Here is a 25,040-nt window from a genome sequence, read left to right on the forward strand (position 1 = left end):
TGGGACGACCCAGAGGGAGGGTATGGGGAGGGAGGAGGGAGGAGGGTTCAAGATGGGGAACACAGGTATACCTGTGGCGGATTCATTTCGATATTTGGCAAAACTAATACAATATTGTAAAGTTTAAAAATAAAATAAAATTTAAAAAAAATGGAGGATAGTATTTTCAGTTCCTCTGTAAATTAAACAAGAATTAACATATAACCCAATAATTCCAGTCCATGGTATATACCCACTCCCAAAATTCAAAACAGGGGCTCCAAATAGATACTTAGATGCCAATATTCTGAGAGGCATCATTTAGAATTGTAAAAAGGTAAAAACAACCCAGTATCTATTGACAGATGAAATTACAAATAAAATGTGGTATATACAAACACTGGAATATTTTCGGCCATAAAAGGAATAAAGTTCTGAGATAAGGTAGATGAGCTTTGAAGACATTATGCTAAGAGAAATAACCCAGACACAAAAAGACACATGCAAAATTCTAATTAAATGAGCTATCTAGGTAAGTTAAATTCATAGATAAAGAAAGTAGAATAGAGGTTACTGAAGCTGGGATGATGGTTGAGAAAGAAGCATTACTGCTTATAATGGGTATAAAGTTTAGTCTGAGGTGGTGAAAAAGTTTGAGAGATAGTAGTGATGGTTGTACAACAATGTGAATACGTTTAATGCTACTGAATTGGCTGAAGTGGTAAGGAAAAGTACATAAATGCTGATCTCAAAACACTCAGAGAAAAGACAAGTTATTCAACAAATGGTGTCACTTTGCCATTGGATGGGAGTTGGGTGAAGTGAAGAGGGATCCGATCTCATTCCGTATCATAATAAATTTCAGACGTACCAAAGGATGCAGTCAGTATGCATGGTTGATATGTTTATAAAGTTTTGGCATGGGGAAATCCTAAAGCTTTTATAAGAAAGACACAACACTCATAGCCGGCAGACAAAAGATGCATACATCCGGCTACCTATTAACATACAACTTTTGCACATATAAATGACCTCTGATAGGAGAATAGTTAAATAAAATATAATGGTGCATATTAAAGTCATCATTTAAAAGGATAAGAATAACACAAACTATAATCCCAATACAAGACATTAAGTAGAAAAAATCAAGTTTCAGAAAAATATGAACAGTATGATGTCATTTTTGCTTAAGAAAAAGAGAAACACACCAAATTAAATGTGTAGCTACACATGTGAGGATTTTGATAAACAGAAATAGATACAAAGACACCTTAAACTATTTTTCTTTGTTTTTAGTTTTAATTTTTAAAATTTTCTTAAAATTATGAAAGCATAAAACTGGAGCCTATTATACAGAGTGAAGTAAGCCAGAAAGAAAAACACCAATACAGTATACTAACGTATATATATGGAATTTAGAAAGATGGTAACAATAACCCTGTATATGAGACAGCAAAAGAGACACTGATGTATAGAACAGTCTTGTGGACTCTGTGGGACAGGGAGAGGGTGGGATGATTTGGGAGAATGGCACTGAAATATGTATAATATCATATATGAAATGAGTCGCCAGTCCAGGTTCGATGCACGATACTGGATGCTTGGGGCTGGTGCACTGGGATGACCCAGAGGGATGGTATAGGGAGGAAGGAGGGAAGAGGGTTCAGGATGGGGAACACATGTATACCTGTGGCGGATTCATGTTGATATATGTCAAAACCAATACAATATTGTAAAGTTAAAAAATAAAATTAAAAAAAGAAAAAAATTATGAAAGCATAATAACATATTTTCAGGAGACTTGGAAAATACAGAACAAAGTTACATATAATTCTACTATATATTATAATTATTTTTAAGTAGATAAATTAAGATTTTTGGTTAGAGTTTCAATATCAAAATCTCAAAAGTTAATAGGATGAGTAGACAGAAAAGTAGAAGGATATAGTAGACCTGAAAGGCACTATGAGCCAATTAAACATAATTAAATTTATATAATTTTCACACAAAGGCAGGATATAAATTCTATTCAAGTTTCCATAGACTATAAACCAGGAGACACTGGAACATATCCAATGACTTAAGGTGCAAAAATTTCATGGTTTAAAGGTATTGAAATCATACAGAGTCTATTCTCTTATTGTGGAATTATGCTAGAAATCATTATTAAAAGATATTTGAAACTAACCTGCATAGTTTCAAGAGCAATGTGACATTTACCAAGAGAAATCTTTGACTTAGCCATTTGAAATCTTCAATGAAGTTAAGACAAAAAACACAGAAGGCAATTGCAGAGAAGAAAGTATTTAAATGAGAAACTGATATCAAAATGAGAAATTAATATCAAAGATACTTTAGAAAGCCAATCAATTCAGAACTGTCTACTTTTATATGATGAAGACACCCTAAATTATTACGAATGATAATAGTAATAGGCTATAGAAAGAAAAGAAGAATTCACCTTTTACTCTGTACACATTGGTAATATTTGAAAATTTAAAAACATATATTCATATATAAAACTAGTGACTAGTGAAAATAAAGCAAAAAAAAAGAAAGAAAAAATAAACTAACAACCCTCTGGAAAAATTTCATATTAAAGGATTTTATAAGTTCAAATTAACAATAAAAAATATTTTAGAAACAATAGAAAAATGAACAAAAAACATGAATAAATAAATGTAGACAATAAAACTTCAGTCTCACTGATTAAAGAAATGCAAATTAAAATAAAACATATGATTTTGCACCCGTATAAAGCAACTTTTGCACCTTATAAAGCTCTTAAGAAGTAGGATAAAGAATTACTGAACCTGGATATTTTGAAAGTGGAGTCTTCGTTGGATGAGTTGGCTTGTAACCTGGAAACATAAATTTGACTTCATTTACCAGCCATATCAATACAAAATTATGAATTTAATTTTGGTCTTTATTCTTTAAAAATTATTTCTTAAAATAAATAACAACATAGGCTCAGAACTTTGCACTTCTCTTTCTGGGTTTAACCTAAATAAATATTAGCACAAGCACATAAGGATGTATGTGTAAAATGTTCACTACAACTAAGTATTTTATAAAGAACATCCTAGTAGTTAATTAACTAATAATAAATCATAAAATTTATGTTTCTTTAAAAAAATCCAGGTAGTACCATATTCCAAACTTCTTCTTTTTCACTAAGGATTTCTTGGATCTAAATTAGCACATTTAGATCTGACTTAACACCAGTAACTCAGATGACCATTATATGTACTACTGTGGGCAAGAATACCTTAGAAGAAATGGAGTAGTCATCATAGTCAACAAAAGAGTCCAAAATGCAGTACTTGGATGCAATCTCAAAAATGACAGAATGATCTCCGTTTGTTTCCAAGGCAAACCATTCAATATCATGGTATTCCAAGTCTACGCCCCAACCAGTAATGCTGAAGAAGCTGAAGTTGAACAGTTCTATGAAGAACTACAAGACCTTCTAGAACTAACACCAAAAAAAAGATGTCTTTTTCATTATAGGGGACTGGAATGCAAAAGTAGGAAGTCAAGAAACACCTGGAGTAACACGCAAATTTGGCCTTGGAGTACAGAATGAAGCAGGGCAAAGGCTAATAGAGTTCTGCCAAGAGAATGCACGGGTCATAGCAAACACCCTCTTCCAACAACGCAAGAGAAGACTACATATGGACATCACCAGATGGTCGACACCAAAATCAGACTGATTATATTCTTTGCAGCCAAAGATGGAGAAGCTCTATACAGTCAGCAAAAACAAGACCAGGAGCTGACTGTGGCTCAGATCATGAACTCCTTATTGCAAAATTCAGATTTAAATTTAAAAAGGTGAGGAAAACCACTAGACCATTCAGGTATGACCTAAATCAAATCCCTTATGATATACAGTGGAAGTGAGAAACAGATTTAAGGGACTAGATGTGATAGACAGAGTGCCTGATGAACTATGGACGGAGGTTCATTACATTATACAGGAGACAGGAATCAAGACCATCCCCAAGAAAAGGAAATGCAAAAAAAGCAAAACGGCTGAGGAGGCCTTACAAATAGCTGTGAAAAGAAGAGAAGAGAAAAGCAAAGGAGAAAAGGAAAGATATACCCATTTGAATGCAGAGTTCCAAAGAATAGTAAGGAGAGATAAGAAAGCCTTCCTCAGTGATCAATGCAAAGAAATAGAGGAAAACAATAGAATGGGAAAGACTAGAGATCTCTTCAAGAAAATTAGAGATACCAAGGGAACATTTCAAGGATGGCTTAACAAAGGACAGAAATGGTAAGGACCTAACAGAAGCAGAAGATATTAAGAAGAGGTGGCAAGAATACACAGAAGAACTGTACAAAAAAGGTCTTCATGAGCCAGGTAATCATGATGGTGTGATCACTCACACTCACCTAGAGCCAGACATCCTGGAATGTGAAGTCAAGTGGGCCTTAGGAAGCATCACTACGAACAAAGCTAGTGGAGGTGATGGAATTCCAGTTGAGCTATTTCAAATCCTGAAAGATGTTGCTGTGAAAGTGCTGCAGTCAATATGCCAACAAATTTGGAAAACTCAGCAGTGGCCACAGGACTGGAAAAGGTCAGTTTTCATCCCAATGCCAAAGAAAGGCAATGCCAAAGAATGTTCAAACTACTGCATAATTGCACTCATCTCACATGTTAGTAAAGTAACACTCAAAATTTTCCAAGCCAGGCTTCAGCAATGCATGAACTGTGAACTTCCAGATGTTCAAGCTGGTTTTAGAAAAGGCAGAGGAACCAGAGATCATATTGCCAACATCTGCTGGATCATCAAAAAAGCAAGAGAGTTCCAGAAAAACATCTATTTCTGCCTTATTGACTATGCCAAAGCCTTTGACTGTGTGGATCACAATAAGCTGTGGGAAATTCTTATAGAGATGGGCATACCAGACCACGTGACCTGCCTCTTGAGAAACCTGTATGCAGGTCAGGAAGCAACAGTTAGAACTGGACATGCCAGTTGGAACCAGACAACAGACTGGTTCCAAATAGGAAAAGGAGTACATCAAGGCTGTATGTTGTCACACTGCTTATTTAACTTATATCCAGAGTACATCATGAGAAACGCTGGGCTGGAAGAAGCACAAGCTGGAATCAAGATTGCCGGGAGAAATATCAATAACCTCAGATATGCAGATGACACCACCCTTATGGCAGAAAGTGAAGAACTAAAGAGCCTCTTGATGAAAGTAAAAGTGGAGAGTGAAAAAGTTGGCTTAAATCTCAACTTTCAGAAAACTAAGATCATGGCATCCAGTCCCATCACTTCATGGCAAATAGATGGGGAAACAGCGGAAACAGTGGCTGACTTTATTATTATTATTATTATTATTTTGGCTCCAACATCTCTGCAGCTGGTGATTGCAGCCATGAAATAAAAGACGCTTACTCCTTGGAAGGAAAGTTATGACCAACCTAGACAGCTTACTGAAAAGCAGAGACATTACTTTGTTAACAAAGGTCCGTCTAGTCAAGGCTATGGCTTTTCCAGTAGTCATGTATGGATGTGAGAGTTGGACTGTGAAGAAGGCTGAGCGCCAAAGAATTGATGCTTTTGAAGTGTGGTGTTGGAGAAGACTCTTGAGAGTCCCTTGGACTGCAAGGAGATCCAAGCAGTCCATCCTAAAGGAGATCAGTCCTGGGTGTTCATTGGAAGGACTGATGTTGAAGCTGAAACTCCAATAGTTTGGCTACCTGATGCGAAGAGTTGACTCATTGGAAAAGACCCTGATGCTGAGAAAGATTGAAGGCAGAAGGAGAAGGGGACAACAGAGTACGAGATGGTTGGATGGCATCACTGACTCAATGGACATGGGTTTGGGTGGACTCCAGGAGTTGGTGATGGACAGGGATGCCTGGCATGCTGCGGTTAATGGGGTCGCAAAGAGTTGGACAGGACTGAGTGTCTGAACTAACACCATTATATATTGCTAGTGATCCTTTGTTGGATTATTTCTCTAACTGAGGATAAAAAATGACTGACAATTCTATAATGAAAGTTTATTTTTTATTAGTAAAGGAAAGATCCCTGTAGTCTTTTCATGTGCTTTTTCTCACAAAATATTCACCTCTTCTTCTAACAGTAAACTGTATCAGTGTTTTAAAAATCCTTGATTATTGTTCAGTTTCTTTGATCATGTTTGACTCTTTGCCACTCTGTAGACAGCGGCATGCCAGGCCCCCCTGTTCTTCACTGTCTCCTGGAGTTTGTTCAGATTCATGTTCATTGAGTTGGTGATGCCATCCAACCATCTCATCCTCTGTCATCCCTTTCTCCTCCTGCCTTCAATCTTTCCCAGCATCAGGGTCTTTCCCAATGAGTCAGCTCTTCGCATCAGGTGGCCAAAGTATTGGAGTATCAGCTTCAGCATCAACAGCATCAGTCCTTCCAATGAATATTCAGGGTTTATTTCCTTTAGGATGGACTCATTTGATCTCCTTGCTGTCCAAGAGACTCCAAGAGTCCTCCCAGAACCACAATTCAAAAGCATCAGTTCTTCAGCATTCAACTTTCTTTGTGGTCCAACTCTTACATCTGTACATGGCTATTGGAAAACCATAACTTTGACTATATGGACCTTAGTTGGCAAAGGGATGTCTCTGATTTTTAATACACTGTCTAGGCTTGTCATAGCTTTTCTTTCAAGGAGCAGGCATCTTAACTTCATGGCTGCAGTCACTGTCCACAGTGATTTTGGAACTGAAGAAAATAAAATCTGTCACTGCTTCTACTTTTATCCCTTCTATTTGCCATGAAGTGGGGAGACCAGATGCCATGATGTTAGTTTTATCAGTGATGAGTTTTAAGCCAGCTTTTTCACTCTCCTCTTTCAATTTCATCAAGAGGCTCTTTAGTTCCTCCTTCACTTTCTGCCGTTAGAGTGGTATCATCTGCATATGAGGTTGTTGATACTTTTCTCAGCAATCTTGATCCCAGCTTATGCTTCATCTAGCCTAGCATTTTGCATGATGTGATCTGCATAGAAGTTAAATAAGCAGGGCAACAATATATAGCCTTGATGTACTCCTTTCCCAATTTTGAACCAGTCTGTTGTTCCATGTCCAGTTCAAACTGTTGCTTCTTGCTCTGCATACAGGTTTCTCAGGAGGCAGGTAACCTGGTCTGGTGTTCCTATCTCTTTAAGAATTTTCCACAGTTTTTTTGATCCACACATCAAAGACTTTCGCATAGTCAGTGAATCAGTAGATGCTTTTCTGGAATTCCCTTGCTCTGTATGATCCAACGGATGTTGGCAATTTGATCTCTGGTTTGTCTGCCTTTTCTAAACCCAGTTTTTACATCTGGAAGTTTTCATTTCACATACTGCTGAAGCTTAGCTTGAAGGATTTTGATCATTACCTTACTAGCATGTGAACTGAGCACCCTTGTACGATGGTTTGAACATTCGTGGCATTGTCGTTCTTTAGGATTGAAACAAAAACTGACCTTTGCCAGTCCTGTGGCCACTGATGAGTTTTCCAAATTTGCTGACATATTGAGGGCAGCACTTTAACAGTCACATCTTTTAGAACTTTAAATGGCTCAGTTGGAATTCCATCACCTCCATTAGGTTTGCTCATATAATACTTCTTGAGGCCCACTTGACTTCACACCCCAGGATGCCTGGCTCTAGGTGAGTCACCACACGATTGCGGTCGTTCAGGTCATTGAGACCTTTGTCTGTGCAGTTCTCCTCTGTACTCTTGCTCCCTCTGCTTCATCTCTTCTGCTTCTGTTAGCGCCCTGTCGTTTCTGTCCTTTGTGGTCTGCATCCTTGCAGAATATGCTCCCTTGATATCTCCAATATTCGTGAAGAGATCTCCAGTCTTTCCCATTCTATTGTTTCCCTCTTTCTTTGTTCATTTAAGAAGGCCTTCCTATCTCTCCTTGCTATTCTCTGGAACTCTGCATTCAGTTGGATATATCTTTCCTTTTCTCCCTTGCCTTTAGCATCTCTTCTTTTCATGGCTATTTGTAAAGACTCCTCAGACAATCACTTTGCCATCTTGTATTGCTTTTTCTTCTTATGAAATGTTTATGGTCAACTTTGAAAAAGACATATCGACAAACACTGTATACCACAGTGCATAGTCTCACTAACCATATGAGTAAACATGGGTGGGACTGTGAGTATAGATTTAATATGCAATATTTATATATATAATATAATATATAAAATATTTACATAAAATATGTAATTATATAATTTATCTATAAAATTTTATAATTTATATAGTTCAGTTCAGTTGCTCAGTCGTGTCCAATTCTTTGCGACCCCATGAATCGCAGCATGCCAGGCCTCCCTGTCCATCACCAACTCCCAGAGTTCACTCAAACTTATGTCCATCGAGTCAGTGATGCCATCCAGCCATCTCATCCTCTGTTGTCCCCTTCTCCTCCTGCCCCCAATCCCTCCCAGCATCAGAGTCTTTTCCAATGAGTCAACTCTTCACATGAGGTGGCCAAAGTCCTGGAGTTTCAGCTTTAGCATCATTCCTTCCAAAGAAATCCCAGGACTTATCTCCTTCAGAATGGACTGGTTGGATCTCCTTGCAGTCCAAGGGACTCTCAAGAGTCTTCTCCAATACCACAGTTCAAAAGCATCAATTCTTCGGCGCTCAGCCTTCTTCACAGTCCAACTCTCACATCCATACATGACCACTGGAAAAACCATGGCCTTGACTAGATGGACCTTTGTTGGCAAAGTAATGTCTCTGCTTTTGAATATACTATCTAGGTTGGTCACAACTTTCCTTCCAAGGAGTAAGAGTCTTTTAATTTCATGGCTGCAGTTACCATCTGCAGTGATTTTGGAGCCCCCAAAAATAAAGTCTGACACTGTTTCCCCATCTATTTCCCACGAAGTGATAGGACCGGATGCCATGATCTTCGTTTTCTGAATGTTGAGCCTTAAACCAACTTTTTCACTCTCCACTTTCACTTTCATCAAGAGGCTTTTTAGTTCCTCTTCACTTTCTACTATAAGGGTGGTATCATCTGCATATGGAGAAGGCAATGGCACCCTACTCCAATACTGTTGCCCGGAAAATCCCATGGATAGAGGAGCCTGGTAGGCTGCAGTCCATGGGGTCGCTAAGAGTCAGACACGACTGAGCAACTTCACTTTCATTTTCCACTTTCATGCATTGGAGAAGGAAATGGCAACCCACTCCAGTGTTCTTGCCTGGAGAATCCCATGGACGGAGAAGCCTGGTAGGCTGCAGTCCATGGGGTCGCACAGAGTCGGACATGACTGAAGCAACTTAGCAGCAGCAGCATCTGCATATCTGAGGTTATTGATATTTCTCCCGGCAATCTTGATTCCAGCTTGTGTTTCTTCCAGCCCAGCACTTCTCATGATGTACTCTGCATATAAATTAAATAAGCAGGGTGACAATATACAACCTTGACGTACTCCTTTTCCTATTTGGAACCAGTCTGTTGTTCCATGTCCAGTTCTAAATAAATAAATATATTTATATATAAATATATGAGATATACATATATATCTCATCCATCAGAAAAACATATTTTTCCCCACAAAACTTCATAGCACTCACCAAAGTACTCAAAGAGGCTACTGGGTACCAGGTTTACAGGAATTACAAAAAGGAGTTCTAATTACCATGTTAACATGAATAATGCCCCTCAATACTCTAAACTATTTGGACAATAGGAAACACATTAGAAGCCAGTAAGTGACATTTGTTTGTGTCAATGGACAACAGGAAACTAGAACCCACAGAAATGATGTTATTTGACTGAGCAGAGCCAGCTAGGACCCTGAGAGCACCTGCCCAGGCTAACCCTCTTCAGAGTGTTCCTCTTGTCTCTAGCTTCTGATGCAACTAAATAGAAGCAGCCAGATAAAGCAACCCCGAAATTAGGAAGACAATTTCTTCCACCATATCAAATAGTCTCTTAAGTCTTAGGAAGAGCAGCTGACAAATAGTCCCTGCCAGAAATCCTCCATGTCATTTCAGTAAGGACTTTTCCTGTTTTTCAGTTGTTAAGAAATTTACATTCTGTTGCAAAATAAAAATGCCCAGTAAACAGAAAAATAATAATTGTATGAGGTGGGAATGATGGGGGTGGTAGAAACACTGGTATTATTCTGGTGACAGCAGAAATTACCCAGTTTTATGAAAAGAAGTGGGTGCAGTCTGGAAAATGAAACACAGTCTTGGATCTGGAAAATATTCTCTAAATGTGATGCTGGAAGTCACACAAGCTGCCTTTAAAGAGCTTTCTAAATCCAGGCATTGTGCTACAGGGTTTAAATGGGCCTATTTTAACTTTGCTTCACCCAGTGAGGAAAGCACAAACCTTTACATGGAAGTAAGCATATGTAAAGCTTACATACCTTGCCCAAGTTTACATACCTGTTGATATCTGCAGACCTCAACAAATACTTTTAGAATCACTAAGTATAACTAAATGGCTGTGAATATATTCTTCTTCTTTTTATTACTGAAAATGATGAATGAGTGTAAATTGTATGAATTTAAAGAATTTTTTGTAAAATATAAGCAAGAAGATACTAAATCTGAATGGCTCAAAGTTGTGATCTTTGTATTGAGAGAAATCACCACTGAAAAAGAAATAATGTAGGGCCAACCAGGTGAGATTATGGCTTTCATTTACATGAATTACGCCTCTCATTCTTTTCTTGACTTCAATAGATAAAAATTCTCATGCTTCAGTTTACTTTGAAAGATGGTTCCCCATTTATTTTTATACATAAAAATACTGAACAAGAGAAATACATACTCCTGTGTTATTTGAAACAGAACGTGCTAAGACTCCATAAAGCATACCAAATCACAATAGAATTCTATGTAAATTCTGACATACATCTGCCATGGAAATGGGTACAAGACAGAGTTAAATACAAAGATTTTTTTCAATTATTATCAATGTTTCAATTAGTCTTAAAAACTAAAAGACAAAATTAGAAAAAGTAAAAAACCACTTGTACCTTTAATACAGGTTGGCATCTCAGGTTCCCAAGTGTCATTACCACCACAGAACACTAGGTTGCTGCCATTCAGGTAAAAACCCTGGAGGCACTCAAACACCACCACTGACTGGTACGAAAATTTGTCTCTACTTCCTGACACCATTATTCCATGTTCGAGAAATGGCCGTTGACATTTGACAACTGGAAAGTGGAGAAATTCCAGAATTAATAAAAAGCTGCTTTCACACGGGACCTGAAAAACCAGTGCAAAGTGGGAAGAAAGAGGCCAGGAGTAAAAAGCAAGAGGCTAACTGGAAAAGAAGACTTCATTTGTGCATTGAATCCCAGGGAAACAGATTTAGAAAAACAGTATTTTTCCACGTAGAAGAGACTGTTGTTATAGTTGATTGGCTCCCTACAATTTTTGTATGTTGATCCTATAGTTTGCGATCTTGCTAAAACATCAGTTTTTGAGACAATCGTGTTGTAAGTGAATACGGACTATTTTATTTCTTTCTCTCCAATGTAGTTGTTCAGTCATTCAGTTGTATCCAACTCTTTGTGACCCCATGGACTGTGGCATGCAGGACTTCCATGGACTGTGGCATGCAGGACTTCCCTTTGTTGAGAAGTTCTATATTAAGTAAGGATCATGTTTATAATTTTCTTTCACATTTTTTGTCTGCCTTTGGTACCAGGGTAAAGTCCCCATGAAATGAGTTGCGAAGCACTTGTTTCTCAAATTTCTTGAAGAGTTTGTGTAGAGGTGCTATTATTTATTCCTGCAGTGTATGGTAAATTCCCCCAAGAAGGCCATCTCTCAGATCAAGGAGGTCTCTGTTCTCATTGTGGGAAGGTTTTTAAATACAAATTATATTTCCTTAATAGGTATAAGACTATTCAGGCTACCTACATCTTTGTGTGGAGATATTTTGGTATATTTTTCTTCAAGTTCAGTTCAGTCGCTCAGTCGTGTCCGACTCTTTGCGACCCCATGAACTGCAGCATGCCATCACCTCCCTGTCCATCACCAACTCCCGGAGTTCACTCAGACTCACGTCCTTTGAGTCATTGATGCCATCCAGCCATCTCATCCTCTGTCGTCCCCTTCTCCACCTGCCCTCAATCTTTCCCAGCATCAGGGTCTTTTCCAATGAGTCAACTCTTCGCATGAGGTGGCCAAAGTACTGGAGTTTCAGCTTCAACATCAGTCCTTTCAATGAATACCCAGGACTGATCTCCTTTAGGATGGACTGCTTGGATCTCTTTGCAGTCCAAGGTACTCTTAAGACTCTTCTCCAACACCACAGTTCAAAAGCAGCAATTCTTTGGCACTCAGCTTTCTTTATAGTCCAAATCTCACATCCATACATGACCATTGGAAAAACCATAGCCTTGACTAGACTGATCTTTGTTGGCAAAATAATGTCTCTGCTTTTTAATATGCTGTCTAGGTTGGTCATAACTTTCCTTCCAAGGAGTAAGTGTCTTAATTTCATGGCTGCAATCACAATCTGCAGTGATTTTGGAGCCCAGAAAAATAAAATCAGCCACTGTTTCCACTGATTCCCCATCTATCTGTCATGAAGTGATGGGACCAGATACCATGATCTTAGTTTTCTGAATGTTGAGCTTTAAGCCAACTTTTTCACTCTCCACTTTCACTTTCATCAAGAGGCTTTTTAGTTCTTCACTTTCTGCCATAAGGGTGGTGTCATCTGCATATCTGAGGTTATTGATATCTCTCCTAGCAATCTTGATTCCACCTTGTGCTTCACCCAGCCCAGCATTTATCATGATGTACTCTGCATAGAAGTTAAATAAGCAGGGTGACAATATATAGCCTTGATGAACTCCTTTTCCTATTTGGAACCAGTCTGTTGTTCCATGTCTAGTTCTAACTGTTGCTTCCTGACCTGCATACAGGTTTCTCAAGAGGCAGGTCAGGTGGTCTGGTATTCCCATCTCTTTCAGAATTTTCCACAGTTTATTGTGATCCACACAGTCAAAGGCTTTGGCATAGTCAATAAACAAGAAATAGATGTTTTTCTGGAACTCTCTTGCTTTTTCCATGATCCAGCGGATGTTGGCAATTTGATCTCTGGTTCCTCTGCCTTTTCTAAAACCAGCTTGAATATCAGGAAGTTCACGGTCCACGTATTGCTAAAGCCTAGCTTGGAGAATTTTGAGCATTACTTTACTAGCGTGTGAGATGAGTGCAATTGTGTGGTAGTTTGAGCATTCTTTGGCATTGCCTTTCTTTGGGATTGGAATGAAAACTGCCCTTTTCCAGTCCTGTGGCCACTGCTGAGTTTTCCAAATGTGCTGGCATATTGAGTGCAGCACTTTCACAGCATCATCTTTTAGGATTTGAAATAGCTCAACTGGAATTCCATCACCTCCCCTAGCTTTATTTGTAGTGATGCTTCCTAAGGCCCACTTGACTTCACATTCCAGGATGTCTGGCTCTAGGTGAGTGATCACACCATTGTGATTATCTGGGTCATGAAGATCTTTTTTGTACAGTTCTTCTGTGTATTCTTTCTGTCCTTTATTGAGTCCATCTTTGCATGAAATGTTCCCTTGGTATCTCTAATTTTCTTAAAGAGATCTCTACTCTTTCCTATTCTATTTTTTTCCCTCTATTTCTTTGCATTTATCGCTGAGGAAGGCTTTCTTATCTCTCCTTGCTATTCGTTGGAACTCTGCATTCAAAAGGGTATATCTTTCCTTTTCTCCTCTGCTTTTCACTTCCCTTCTTTTCACAGCTACTTGTAAGGCCTCCTCAGACAGCCATTTTTCTTTTTTGCATTTCTTTTTCTTGGGGATGGTCTTGATCCCTGTCTCCTGTACAATGTCATGAACCTCCATCCATAGTTCATCAGGCACTCTGTCTATCAGATCTAGTCCCTTAAATCTATTTCTCACTCCACTGTATAGTCATAAGGGATTTGATTTAGGTCATACCTGAATGGTCTAGTGGTTTTCTCCACTTTCTTCAATTTAAGTCTGAATTTGGCAATAAGAAGTTCACGATCTGAGCCACAGTCAGCTCCCGGTCTTGTTTTTGCTGACTGTACAGAGCTTCTCCATCTTTGGCTGCAAAGAATATAATCAGTCTGATTTCGGTGTTGAGCATCTGGTGATGTCCACATGCAGAGTCTTCTCTTGTGTTGTTGGAAGAGGGTGTTCGCTATGACCCGTGCATTCTCTTGGCAGAACTCTATTAGCCTTTGCCCTGCTTCATTCTGTACTCCAAGGCCAAATTTGCGTGTTACTCCAGGTGTTTCTTGACTTCTTACTTTTGCATTTCAGTCCCCTATAATGAAAAGGACATCTTTTTGGGGTGTTAGTTCTAGAAGGTCTTGCAGGTCTCCATAGAACTGTTCAACTTCAGCTTCTTAAGCATTACTGGTTGGGGCATAGACTTGAATTACCGTGATACTGAATGGTTTGCTCTGGAAACGAATGGAGATCATTCTGTCATTTCTGAGATTGCATCCAAGTACTGCATTTCAGACTCTTTTGTTGATTATGATGGCTACTCCATTTCTTCTAAGGGATTCCTGCCCACAGTAGTAGATATAATGGTCATCTGAGTTAAATTCACCCATCCCAGTCCATCTTAGTTCACTGATTCCTAGAATGTCAATGTTCACTCTTGCCATCTCCTGTTTGACTACCTGCAATTTGCCTTGATTCATGGACCTAATATTCCAGGTTCCTATGCAATATTGCTCTTTACAGTATGGAATGTTGCTTCTATCACCAGTCCCATTCACAACTGGGTGTTGTTTTTGCTTTGGCTCCATCCCTTCATTCTTTCTGGAGTTATTTCTCCACTGATCTCCAGTAGCATATTGGGTACCTTCTGAGCTGGGGAGTTCATCTTTCTTTGTCCTATCTTTTTGCCTTTTCATACTGTTCATGGGGTTCTCAAGGCAAGAATACTGAAGTGGTTTGTTTTTTATTTTTTCAAAGGAATTTTGAAAACTTTTCTTCAAAGCAATTTGTTAATTTCATTTGTTGTCAAATTTATAAGCATGAATTTGTGATATTACAACTATCATCATCATCGTATTCTTTAATCATCCCTTTAAATGTCTGTATAATATATTAGCAATGTCTTCTTTTATATTCTTTGTAAAAGTTTATTTTTAATTTTTAAACAGCTTTTAAAGGGAACATTCCATTTACGGTTATTACAAAATAGCGACTATGTTCCTCATGTCATACAACACATTCTTGTAGCCTGTCTTATAGCCATGCTCCCTACCCCTATATTGCCTCTCTTTCCTCTCCCTGCTAATAACCAGTAGCTTGTTCTCTGTATCTGTGAGTCTGTTTCTTTTTTGTTATATTTACTAGTTTGTTGTATTATTTAGATTTTCTATATAAATGATATCATATGATATTTTTCTTTCTCTGATTTATTAAATATCTTTTTTCTTTCTTGTCAGCCTAGTTATAGCTTTATTTATCAACCTTCTCCAAGAACCACAGAGTTTCATTGGTTTTCTGTATTATTTTCTCTTTACAATTTTATTGATCTTTCTCTATTTATGATTATCTTATGTCTCCTTATTTTGAGTTCGTTTGCTCTTTCTTTTTTAGTTTTGTAAGGTGGAAGCTTCAATTATTGACTTGAGACTTTTCTTTTTCCTAACACAAATTCATGCTATAAATTTCCCTCTAAGCAATGCTTTTGCTTATCATACACATTTTGCTATTTTGATATATCATGTTTTTCACTTTTATTCAATTCAGAATATGTTCTAACTTTCCTTGTTACTTAACTATGGGTTATTTATGAGTATCTTTCATAATTTTCAAATATTTGAGAATTTTCTAGACTAGATGTTTTAATTTCTGCATTTATTCCATTTTGATCAGATAATGTATTCAGAATGATTTTAATTCTTTGGAATGTGGTAGAGTATGATCTCCCTTAGAAAATGTTCCCTGCACAGCTGAAAAGAGTAAACATTATCCTGTGCTCGGTGATTGTTTCCTTCCAAGAGTCAAAGCCCCTCTAGCATCTCCTTGCTTCATGTCACTCGAGTGCCTTAAACATTGTTTTAAAAATATATTTTGTCCAGAGCTTATCATTATTATCAATGAGAGAGTTAGCCTTTAAAAATCTGCCCTGTCATTGTTTGTAGCCAGAATGCTCAGACATCTTGCAATATAAGGAAAAACTTTACTTTTAAGGCAGTGTGTGTTGAATTTTTTAGTTTTTGAAGCAAAAAATCCCAACTTTTACACACACACACATATTAGTTCACAATGTGTAAACTGGAATGTCAGTAACATCTGGGGTGAGGAGTGGGAAACCCCACAACTAGAACTATTTTCTATTCAATTCGGCCTAAATTAAATTAGAAGTCAATGTAAACAGAGGAGGAAACTTGTATGATTGTTTTACTCATTGGAAAAATTATTTACTTATTGGTAAAACCCAATGGACATGAGTTTGAGCAAGCTCCAAGAAATGGTGAAGGACAGAGAAGCCTGGCGTCCTGCAGTCCATGAGGTTGCAAAGAGTCGGACACAGCTAAGTGACTGAACAACAACAAAACTATTTACAAAGTATTCCACAGTATTTACAAATAAAGGAGATAAATGGAAATATGATTACCTTTACATAGAGGAGGGTCACTACTCCATTTGTTAGGTTCAATACAAATTAGCTTGTTCTGTCCAACAAGTGAATATTCATCTGGTCCATTTGAAGGATCACAACTATAAGTTATTAATTCATTATATTCAAATATATTCCTGTAGCTATTGGTGTGTTTTCCATGTTTTATTTTTGGAGGTTGTCCACAATAAATCTCTTAAAAAGGGAAAAAAAGAGCAAACGAAGGCAAAAGAAAGGCGAAAGAGTAAGACAGCATTAGTAAAGTCCTATGCGCTACCTTCAATACGCTCTTTAACTTAGGATTTCTAGAAGTTAACTGTGAATCCATTACCCATTTAGAGAAAGTTTCCATGAGAGAATGTATTATCCCAAATTCAACTCATATAGAAATTAACTTTTAAGAACCAAACTCATTTCCTTAAATACCTATTAAAGTATCTATATGAAATTCCTATATTATCTATAAGGACATGCAAAGTTTTGTTCTAGACATCATAAGAGATGAAAATTTAATGAGAAAATATGCTTGTGGCTACATGAAAACTTACATTACCATATGTAAAATAGGTAGCCAACGGGAATTTGCTGTATGGCCCAGGAAACTCAAACAGGGGCTCTGTATCAACCTAGAGGGGTGGAGTGGGGAGGGAGATGGGAGGGAGTTCCAAAAGGGAGGGGATACATGTATGCCTATGGCTGATTTATATTGAGGTTTGACAGAAAACATCAAAATTCTGTAAAGCAATTGTCCTTCAATTAAAAAAATTAATTAATTTAAAAATAATAATAAAATCCACCACTAGCTAAGAAATTCCTTATAATTTATAAACATATCCATTCACTAGATCAGAGTCTTATTTCACTGTCATCCTTGTAACTGTATAGTGAAATTTCCCAGAATCTACAAATTGTGTGAATTTGAAACAGACTGAATCCAGATGTCTTCCTTTAAGCCAGATATTTGCAAAAAAATGTAAAACAATGCCACTATTCTCACTGTTTTGGAAATTTTTTATTTTTTCATAAAAATATGGTGTATATGTTAACATGTATTGACTTTATACAAGTCTTAAAATTGATTTAATAAAAAATGATTTTAAAAACTTTCATTCTAATTTCAGTAAAATGAATACCAGTAGACATAAATCACACAAAGAAAGTTTCCCAGGCGGCGCTAGTAGTAAGAACCCGTCTGCCAATACAGGAGACATAAGAGACGCAAGTTCATTCTCTGGGTGGGGAAGATCCCAAGGAGAGTGACATGGTAACCCACTCTAGCATTCTTGCCTGGAGAATCCCAGGGTGGGCTACAGTCCATAGGTCACAGAGTTGGACACGACTGAAGCAACTTAGCACAGCAAGGCACATAAAGAAAAGCTCTTTGGGATAACTGCTGATTTAAAAGCAAAAACACTTTTGATTTCTCCTTCATATTTGAAAGAGATCCTTGCTGGGTACAATAATCTGGGCTGTAGGTTATTTTCTTTCATCACTTTAAGTATGTCTTGCCATTCTCTCCTGGCTTGGAGAGTTTCTATTGAAAGATCAGCTGTTTATCCTTATGGGAATTCCCTTGTGTGTTATTTGTTGTTTTTCCCTTGCTGCTTTTAATATTTGTTCTTTGTGTTTGATCTTTGTTAATTTGATTAATATGTGTCTTGGAGTGTTTCGCCTTGGGTTTATCCTGTTTGGGATTCTCTGGGTTTCTTGGACTTGAGTGATTATTTCCTTCCCCATTATGGGAAGTTTTCAACTATTATCTCCTCAAGTATTTTCTCATGGTCTTTCTTTTTGTCTTCTTCTTCTGGAACCCCTATGATTTGAATGTTGTAGCGTTTAATATTGTCCTGGAGGTCTCTGAGATTGTCCTCATTTCTTTTAATTAGATTTTCTTTTTTCCTCTCTGATTCATTTATTTCTACCATTCTATCTTCTAATTCACTAATCCTATCTTCTGCCTCTGTTATTCTACTATTTGTTGCCTTCAGAGTGTTTTTGATCTCATTTATTGCATTATTCATTATATATTGACTCTTTTTTATTTCTTCTAGGTCCTTGTTAAACCTTTCTTGCATCTTCTCAATCCTTGTCTCCAGGCTATTTATCTGTGATTCCATTTTGATTTCAAGATTTTGGATCAACTTCACTATCATTATTCGGAATTCTTTATCAGGTAGATTCCCTATCTCTTCCTCTTTTGTTTGGTTTGGTGGGCATTTATCCTGTTCCTTTATCTGCTGGGTATTCCTCTGTCTCTTCATCTTGTTTAAATTGCTGAGTTTGGGGTGTCCTTTCTGTATTCTGGCAGTTTGTGGAGTTCTCTTTATTGTGGCATTTCCTCACTGTGTGTGGGTTTGTACAGGTGGCTTGTCAAGGTTTCTTGGTTAGGGAAGCTTGTGTCGGTATTCTGGTGGGTGGAGCTGGATTTCTTCTCTCTGGAGTGCAATGAAGATGCAGAGAAAGCCTTTGACAAAATTCAACATCCATTTATGATAAAAACTCTCCAGAAAGCAGGAATAGAAGGAACATACCCCAACATAATAAAAGCTATATATGACAAGCCAACAGCAAACATTATCCTCAATGGTGAAAAATTGAAAGCATTTCCTCTAAAGTCAGGAACAAGACAAGGGTGCCCACTTTCACCATTACTATTCAACATAGTTTTGGAAGTTTTGGCCACAGCAATCAGAGCAGAAAAAGAAATAAAAGGAATCCAAATTGGAAAAGAAGAAGTAAAACTCTCACTGTTTGCAGATGACATGATTCTCCACATAGAAAACCCTAAAGACTCCACCAGAAAATTACTAGAACTAATCAATGAATATAGTAAAGTTGCAGGATATAAAATCAACACACAGAAATCCCTTGCATTCCTATACACTAATAATGAGAAAATAGAAAGAGAAGTTAAGGAAACAATTCCATTCACCATTGCAACAAAAAGAATAAAATACTTAGGAATATATCTACCTAAAGAAACTATAAGACCTATATATAGAAAATTATAAAACACTGGTGAAAGAAATCAAAGAGTACACTAATAGATAGAGAAATATACCATGTTCATGGATTGGAAGACTCAATATAGTGAAAATGAGTATACTACCCAAAGCAATTTATAGATTCAATGCAATCCCTATCAAGCTACCAACGGTATTCTTCACAGAGCTAGAACAAATAATTTCACAATTTGTATGGAAATACAAAAAACCTCAAATAGCCAAAGCCATCTTGAGAAAGAAGAATGGAACCAGAGGAATCAGCCTGCCTGACTTCAGGCTCTACTACAAAGCCACAGTCATCAAGACAGTATGGTACTGGCACAAAGACAGAAATATAGATCAATGGAACAAAATAGAAAGCCCAGAGATAAACCCACACACATATGGACAACTTATCTTTGACAAAGGAGGCAAGAATATACAATGGATTAAAGACAATCTCTTTAACAAGTGGTGCTGGGAAAACTGGTCAACCACTTGTAAGAATGAAACTAGAACACTGTCTAACACCATACACAAAAATAAACTCAAAATGGATTAAAGATCTAAATGTAAGACCAGAAACTATAAAACTCCTAGAGGAGAACATAGGCAAAACACTCTCCGACATACATCACAGCAGGATCCTCTATGACCCACCTCCCAGAATATTGGAAATGCAAAAATAAACAAATGGGACCTAATTAAACTTAAAAGCTTCTGCACAACAAAGGAAACTATAAGCAAGGTGAAAAGACAGCCTTCAGAATGGGAGAAAATAATAGCAAATGAAGCAACTGACAAACAACTAATCTCAAAAATATACAAGCAACTCCTACAGCTCAATTCCAGAAAAATAAATGACCCAATCAAAAAATGGGCCAAAGAACTAAATAGACATTTCTCCAAAGAAGACATACAGATGGCTAACAAACACATGAAAAGATGCTCAACATCACTCATTATCAGAGAAATGCAAATCAAAACCACCATGAGGTACCATTTCACGCCAGTCAGAATGGCTGCGGTCCAAAAGTCTACAAGTAATAAATGCTGGAGAGGGTGTGGAGAAAAGGGAATCCTCTTACACTGTTGGTGGGAATGCAAACTAGTACAGCCACTATGGAGAACAGTGTGGAGATTCCGTAACAAACTGGAAATAGAACTGCCTTATGATCCAGCAATCCCACTGCTGGGCATACACACTGAGGAAACCAGAAGGGAAAGAGACACGTGTATGCCAATGTTCATCGCAGCACTGTCTATAATAGCCAGGACATGGAAGCAACCTAGATGTCCATCAGCAGATGAGTGGATAAGAAAGCTGTGGTACATATACACAATGGAGTATTACTCAACCATTAAAAAGAATACATTTGAATCAGTTCTAATGAGGTGGATGAAACTGGAGCCTATTATACAGGGTGAAGTAAGCCAGAAAGAAAAACACCAATACAGTATACTAACACATATATATGGAATTTATAAAGATGGTAACAATAACCCTGTATACGAGACAGCAAAAGAGACACTGATGTATAGAACAGTCTTTTGGACTCTGTGGGAGAGGGAGAGAGTGGGATGATTTGGGAGAATGGCATTGAAATATGTATAATATCATATATGAAATGAGTTGCCAGTCCAGGTTCGATACACGATACTGGATGCTTGGGGCTGGTGCACTGGGACGACCCAGAGGGATGGTATGGGGAGGGAGGAGGGAGAAGGGTTCAGGATGGAGAACACATGTATACCTGTGGCAGATTCATTTTGATATATGGCAAAACCAATACAATATTGTAAAGTTAAATAAAATAAAATTAAAAAAAATAAAAGCAAAAACAGATCCTGAAGCCAAAAAGTTTGAACATTCTTGATCTAAATTCTAAAGTGAGAATTTACTTACTTTCACAGTGTGGAATTGTATCACTCCAAGACACATTCTCTCCAATAAGGTTACAAATTATAATAGGTTTTCCTCTTAAGAAATAACTAAATAGAAAAAAGAAAAGGTTACTATTTCTTTAACAGCACACATAATAATGAAAACTTGTATCTGGCTGTTTTTCTATACTCTAGTACTTGGAGGGAGACATTTCTTAAGTGACATGATAAAAATGAAAGTGCTAACCAGGTCTGCAATTCTAATCAAATAAAGAGTTATTGCCTGTGAACACACATTGGCCCACAGCAAAAAGCCTCCATGACTGTCATGCTGTCAGGCTGGCATCTTTGCTCTCTCTGGCAAATGCATCACTTTCACCTCTAAGCTTTTGCTCCCACCACTGTGTTCAGTTAGAACTGAGAAAGAGAGACCAGGCTCTAGAGCTTGGCTGCCTGGATTCAAATTCTAGTTGCATGACGGACTTGTTATTTGAGCTTGGGAAAGTCTTTCTACTGTTTTTCTTGTTCAATTTCCTCATCTATGTAAATGACACAATAGCATACCTCATGGGATTGTTTAGAGAATAAGGTAGCATCTGACACATAGTGAGTGCTGGGTAAGTTTTAGCTCTTTTTAATATTCTTTAGATCAGAATATCTTCCTAGGAACAGCTTAGGACTGCTACTTAATGCAATCTTCTCTTAATCTTTTCTGATAATTTAAATTCACAGTGCTCTCTCCTCCCTCTGGACTCTCATTGTAATGATCACAAATAATTTTATGTATTCGTCACTTCTTATTTACTATTTTGCTTTAATATATTATACTAGTATATATTGTGTTTCAATTTTTTTATTTTTTTTGAGAACAGTCTATGCTTTAAGTTTTTGGAACCTCTCAAAGTGCCTAATAGGCTCTCTATATCTATGACAGGACGTTTTAATATCTTTATTTGATCAATTTAAAACTAATCAGTGAAACTGCTTGCACAGGGTTCTAGTAGACTTGTCCATCAAGTTCCCTCATTTTTTGTATATTGTAGTGTTTTAGGAGAGGACTTGGATAAGGTGGCAGAGTTGGAGGCACTAGGAATCTGTCTCCATAACTCGACAAAAACTACAAGGGCAGAGTCTGCCTGATGTCACTATTTTTGGGCTTTGGAGTCTGTTGAAGAATTGTAAGTTCCAGAGGAAAACTCAGACAGGAAAATCACATTCATTTCAGTCAATTTTAGCTCTTAGGAAAATAGCAGCTACCCATTCCCACTCTCAGCAGTGTAGCAGGCAGCTGTGCATGTGTTCCTGAGCAGCTCACACACAGATTGCAGGAGGCAGAGCACCCAGAAAGGACTGTCCTCCAAGAACCAAGGATTTGTACTCTGATCGCTGACTTTTGTTCCTGATCACAGGAAATGGTGGGTAGCCATTGTTGTCATGTCTTGCTGATGCTTGCAAGGACCTTCCTTGTTGGTTGAAGTGAATTACATGGGATTTAAAGATCGAGCACCATTTGCTTCCAATTTGATTTTTGCTTTCAACTTCATTTTAATGCTTCAGGAGCCAATAATTAAAGATTAGACATTCAAAAACAACTGCATATGAGGGGAAATTTAGAAAGTAAGTGTGCATATTCAGGGAAAAACTCAGAAATGGCCTGAGAAGACCTTCAGTTTACAACTCAGGCTGATTTCTGGCAGAGAAATATCCTACAGCAATCAAAAAACAATAACAAAAACTGCAATGTCCAGGGAAAGGGGAGGATCTGACTTCCAAAGTTACCATATTATTAAATTCCAATGTCCAGTATTCCACAAAAAATCACCAGGCATACAAAGAAACAGGAAAGTATGGCCCATTCAAAATAAAAATAAAATTAAATGAACAGAAACTGCTCCTGAAAAACATCTGATGACAGATAGATTAGACAAGGACTATCTTAAATATGCTCAAACAACTAAAGAAAGATGTGCAGAAAATCAAGAAAATGATGTATGAGCAAAGCAGAACAGTCATAAGGAGAATGCTCATGTGTGCCCGCTCAGTTGTGTCTGACTGTGACCCCATGGACTGCAGCTTGCCAGGCTTCTCTGCCATGAAATTTTCCAGGCAAGAACACTGGAGTTGGTTGGCATCTCTTACTCCAGAGTATCTTCCCAACTCAGGGATCCATCCCTCATCTCTCATGTCTCCTGCATTGACAGGCAGATTCTTTACCATTGTGCCACCTAGGAAGCCCATCATGAGGAGACAGATAACCTAAGAAGAAATCAAGAAGGAATTCTGGGCTTAAAGTACAATACCTGGTATACAAAATTCAGTAGAGGGATTTAAAGAAAATTTGAGCAGACAGAAAGAAGAATTAGTGAACCTAAATATAGAATGGGCGAAGTTATTGAATCTGAGCAACAGAAAGAAAAAAGAGTAAAGAAAAATGAGCAGTCCCTAAAGGACTTGTGTGACATCATCAAGTGGATCATACACACCGGGGGAATCTCAGAGGGAGAGGAGAGATAGAAAGCGACAGAGAGAACATTTTAACAATAATGGCAGACCACTTCCAAAACTTGATGAGAAACACAAATACAACTTCCAGGTGAAAAGAACTCAAAGAAGTCCACACTAAGACACATAATAATCAAACTCTCAAAAGACAAAGACAGAGCAGCTAAGATGGCAGAGTAGAAGGACCCTGAACTCACATCCTCTAACAAGAATACCAAAATCACAACAATCTACAGGACAATCATCATCGAAAAAGACGGAAGCCTACCAGAAGAGGTGCCCTAGAGCTAGAAACAAAAAGATGGAACCACAAAGAGACTGGTAGGAGGGCAGATTAGGAATATAATCAAATCCCATTCCCTTAGGTGGGTGCCCCACAAATTGGAGAATAATTATAGAGGTTTTACCACTAGAGTGAATTCTGAGTCCAAATGACGTGCCCCTAGCCCAAGACTCCAGCACTGGGAAGAGGAGATCCCAGAGCATCTGGCTTTGAAAGCCACCAGAGCTTGATTACAGGAGCTCACAGGACTGGGAGAAACAGAAACTTCACTCTAAAAGGGTACACAAAAGTCTCATAGACACCAGGAACAAAGGCGAAAGCAATAACTTCATAGGATCCTGGGTCAGAACTACCTATGGATCTTGAAAGGTGTCCTGAGGAAGCAGGGGGTGGCTGTGATTCACTCTGGGAATATAGACATTGGTGGCAGATATACAGGACTTCTCAGATGGCCCAGTAAAGAATCTCCCTGTCAGTGTAGGAGATGCAGGTTGATCCCTGGGTTGGGGAGATTCCCTGGAGAAGAAAATGGTAACACACTCCAGTAGTCTTGCCTGGGAAAGTCCATGGACAGAGGAGCCTGGAGGGCTACAGCCCACAGGGTCACAAAGTTGAACACGACTGAGCACACATGCACGGCAGGTATATCAGGGAACATTCATCTGTGTGAGCTCTCCCAGAGGCTGATATTTTGGCAACAAGACCTGGCCCCACCCAACAGTCTGTAGGATCCAGTGCTGGAAACACCTCAGGCCAAACAACAAATGAGCATGAG

General features: G+C 38.0%; 1 protein-coding gene across 1 annotated transcript in view; it reads right to left on the bottom strand.

The window, feature by feature from the left end:
• The window catches only part of LOC109570214 (membrane cofactor protein-like), a 61,486-nt gene that overhangs the window by 17,579 nt on the left and 18,867 nt on the right, over positions 1-25,040 (bottom strand). Inside the window, exons 4-7 of the mRNA XM_070767668.1 lie at positions 21,503-21,588; positions 16,610-16,807; positions 10,990-11,172; positions 2,793-2,840 (exon numbers count right to left, since the gene is read on the bottom strand). Of these exons, the coding sequence (XP_070623769.1) occupies positions 2,793-2,840; positions 10,990-11,172; positions 16,610-16,807; positions 21,503-21,588 (515 nt within the window). The remainder of the gene's footprint in view (positions 1-2,792; positions 2,841-10,989; positions 11,173-16,609; positions 16,808-21,502; positions 21,589-25,040) is intronic.

Source organism: Bos indicus, chromosome 16 (assembly GCF_029378745.1).
Source record: "Bos indicus isolate NIAB-ARS_2022 breed Sahiwal x Tharparkar chromosome 16, NIAB-ARS_B.indTharparkar_mat_pri_1.0, whole genome shotgun sequence".
Classification (NCBI taxonomy): Eukaryota; Metazoa; Chordata; class Mammalia; order Artiodactyla; family Bovidae; genus Bos; species Bos indicus.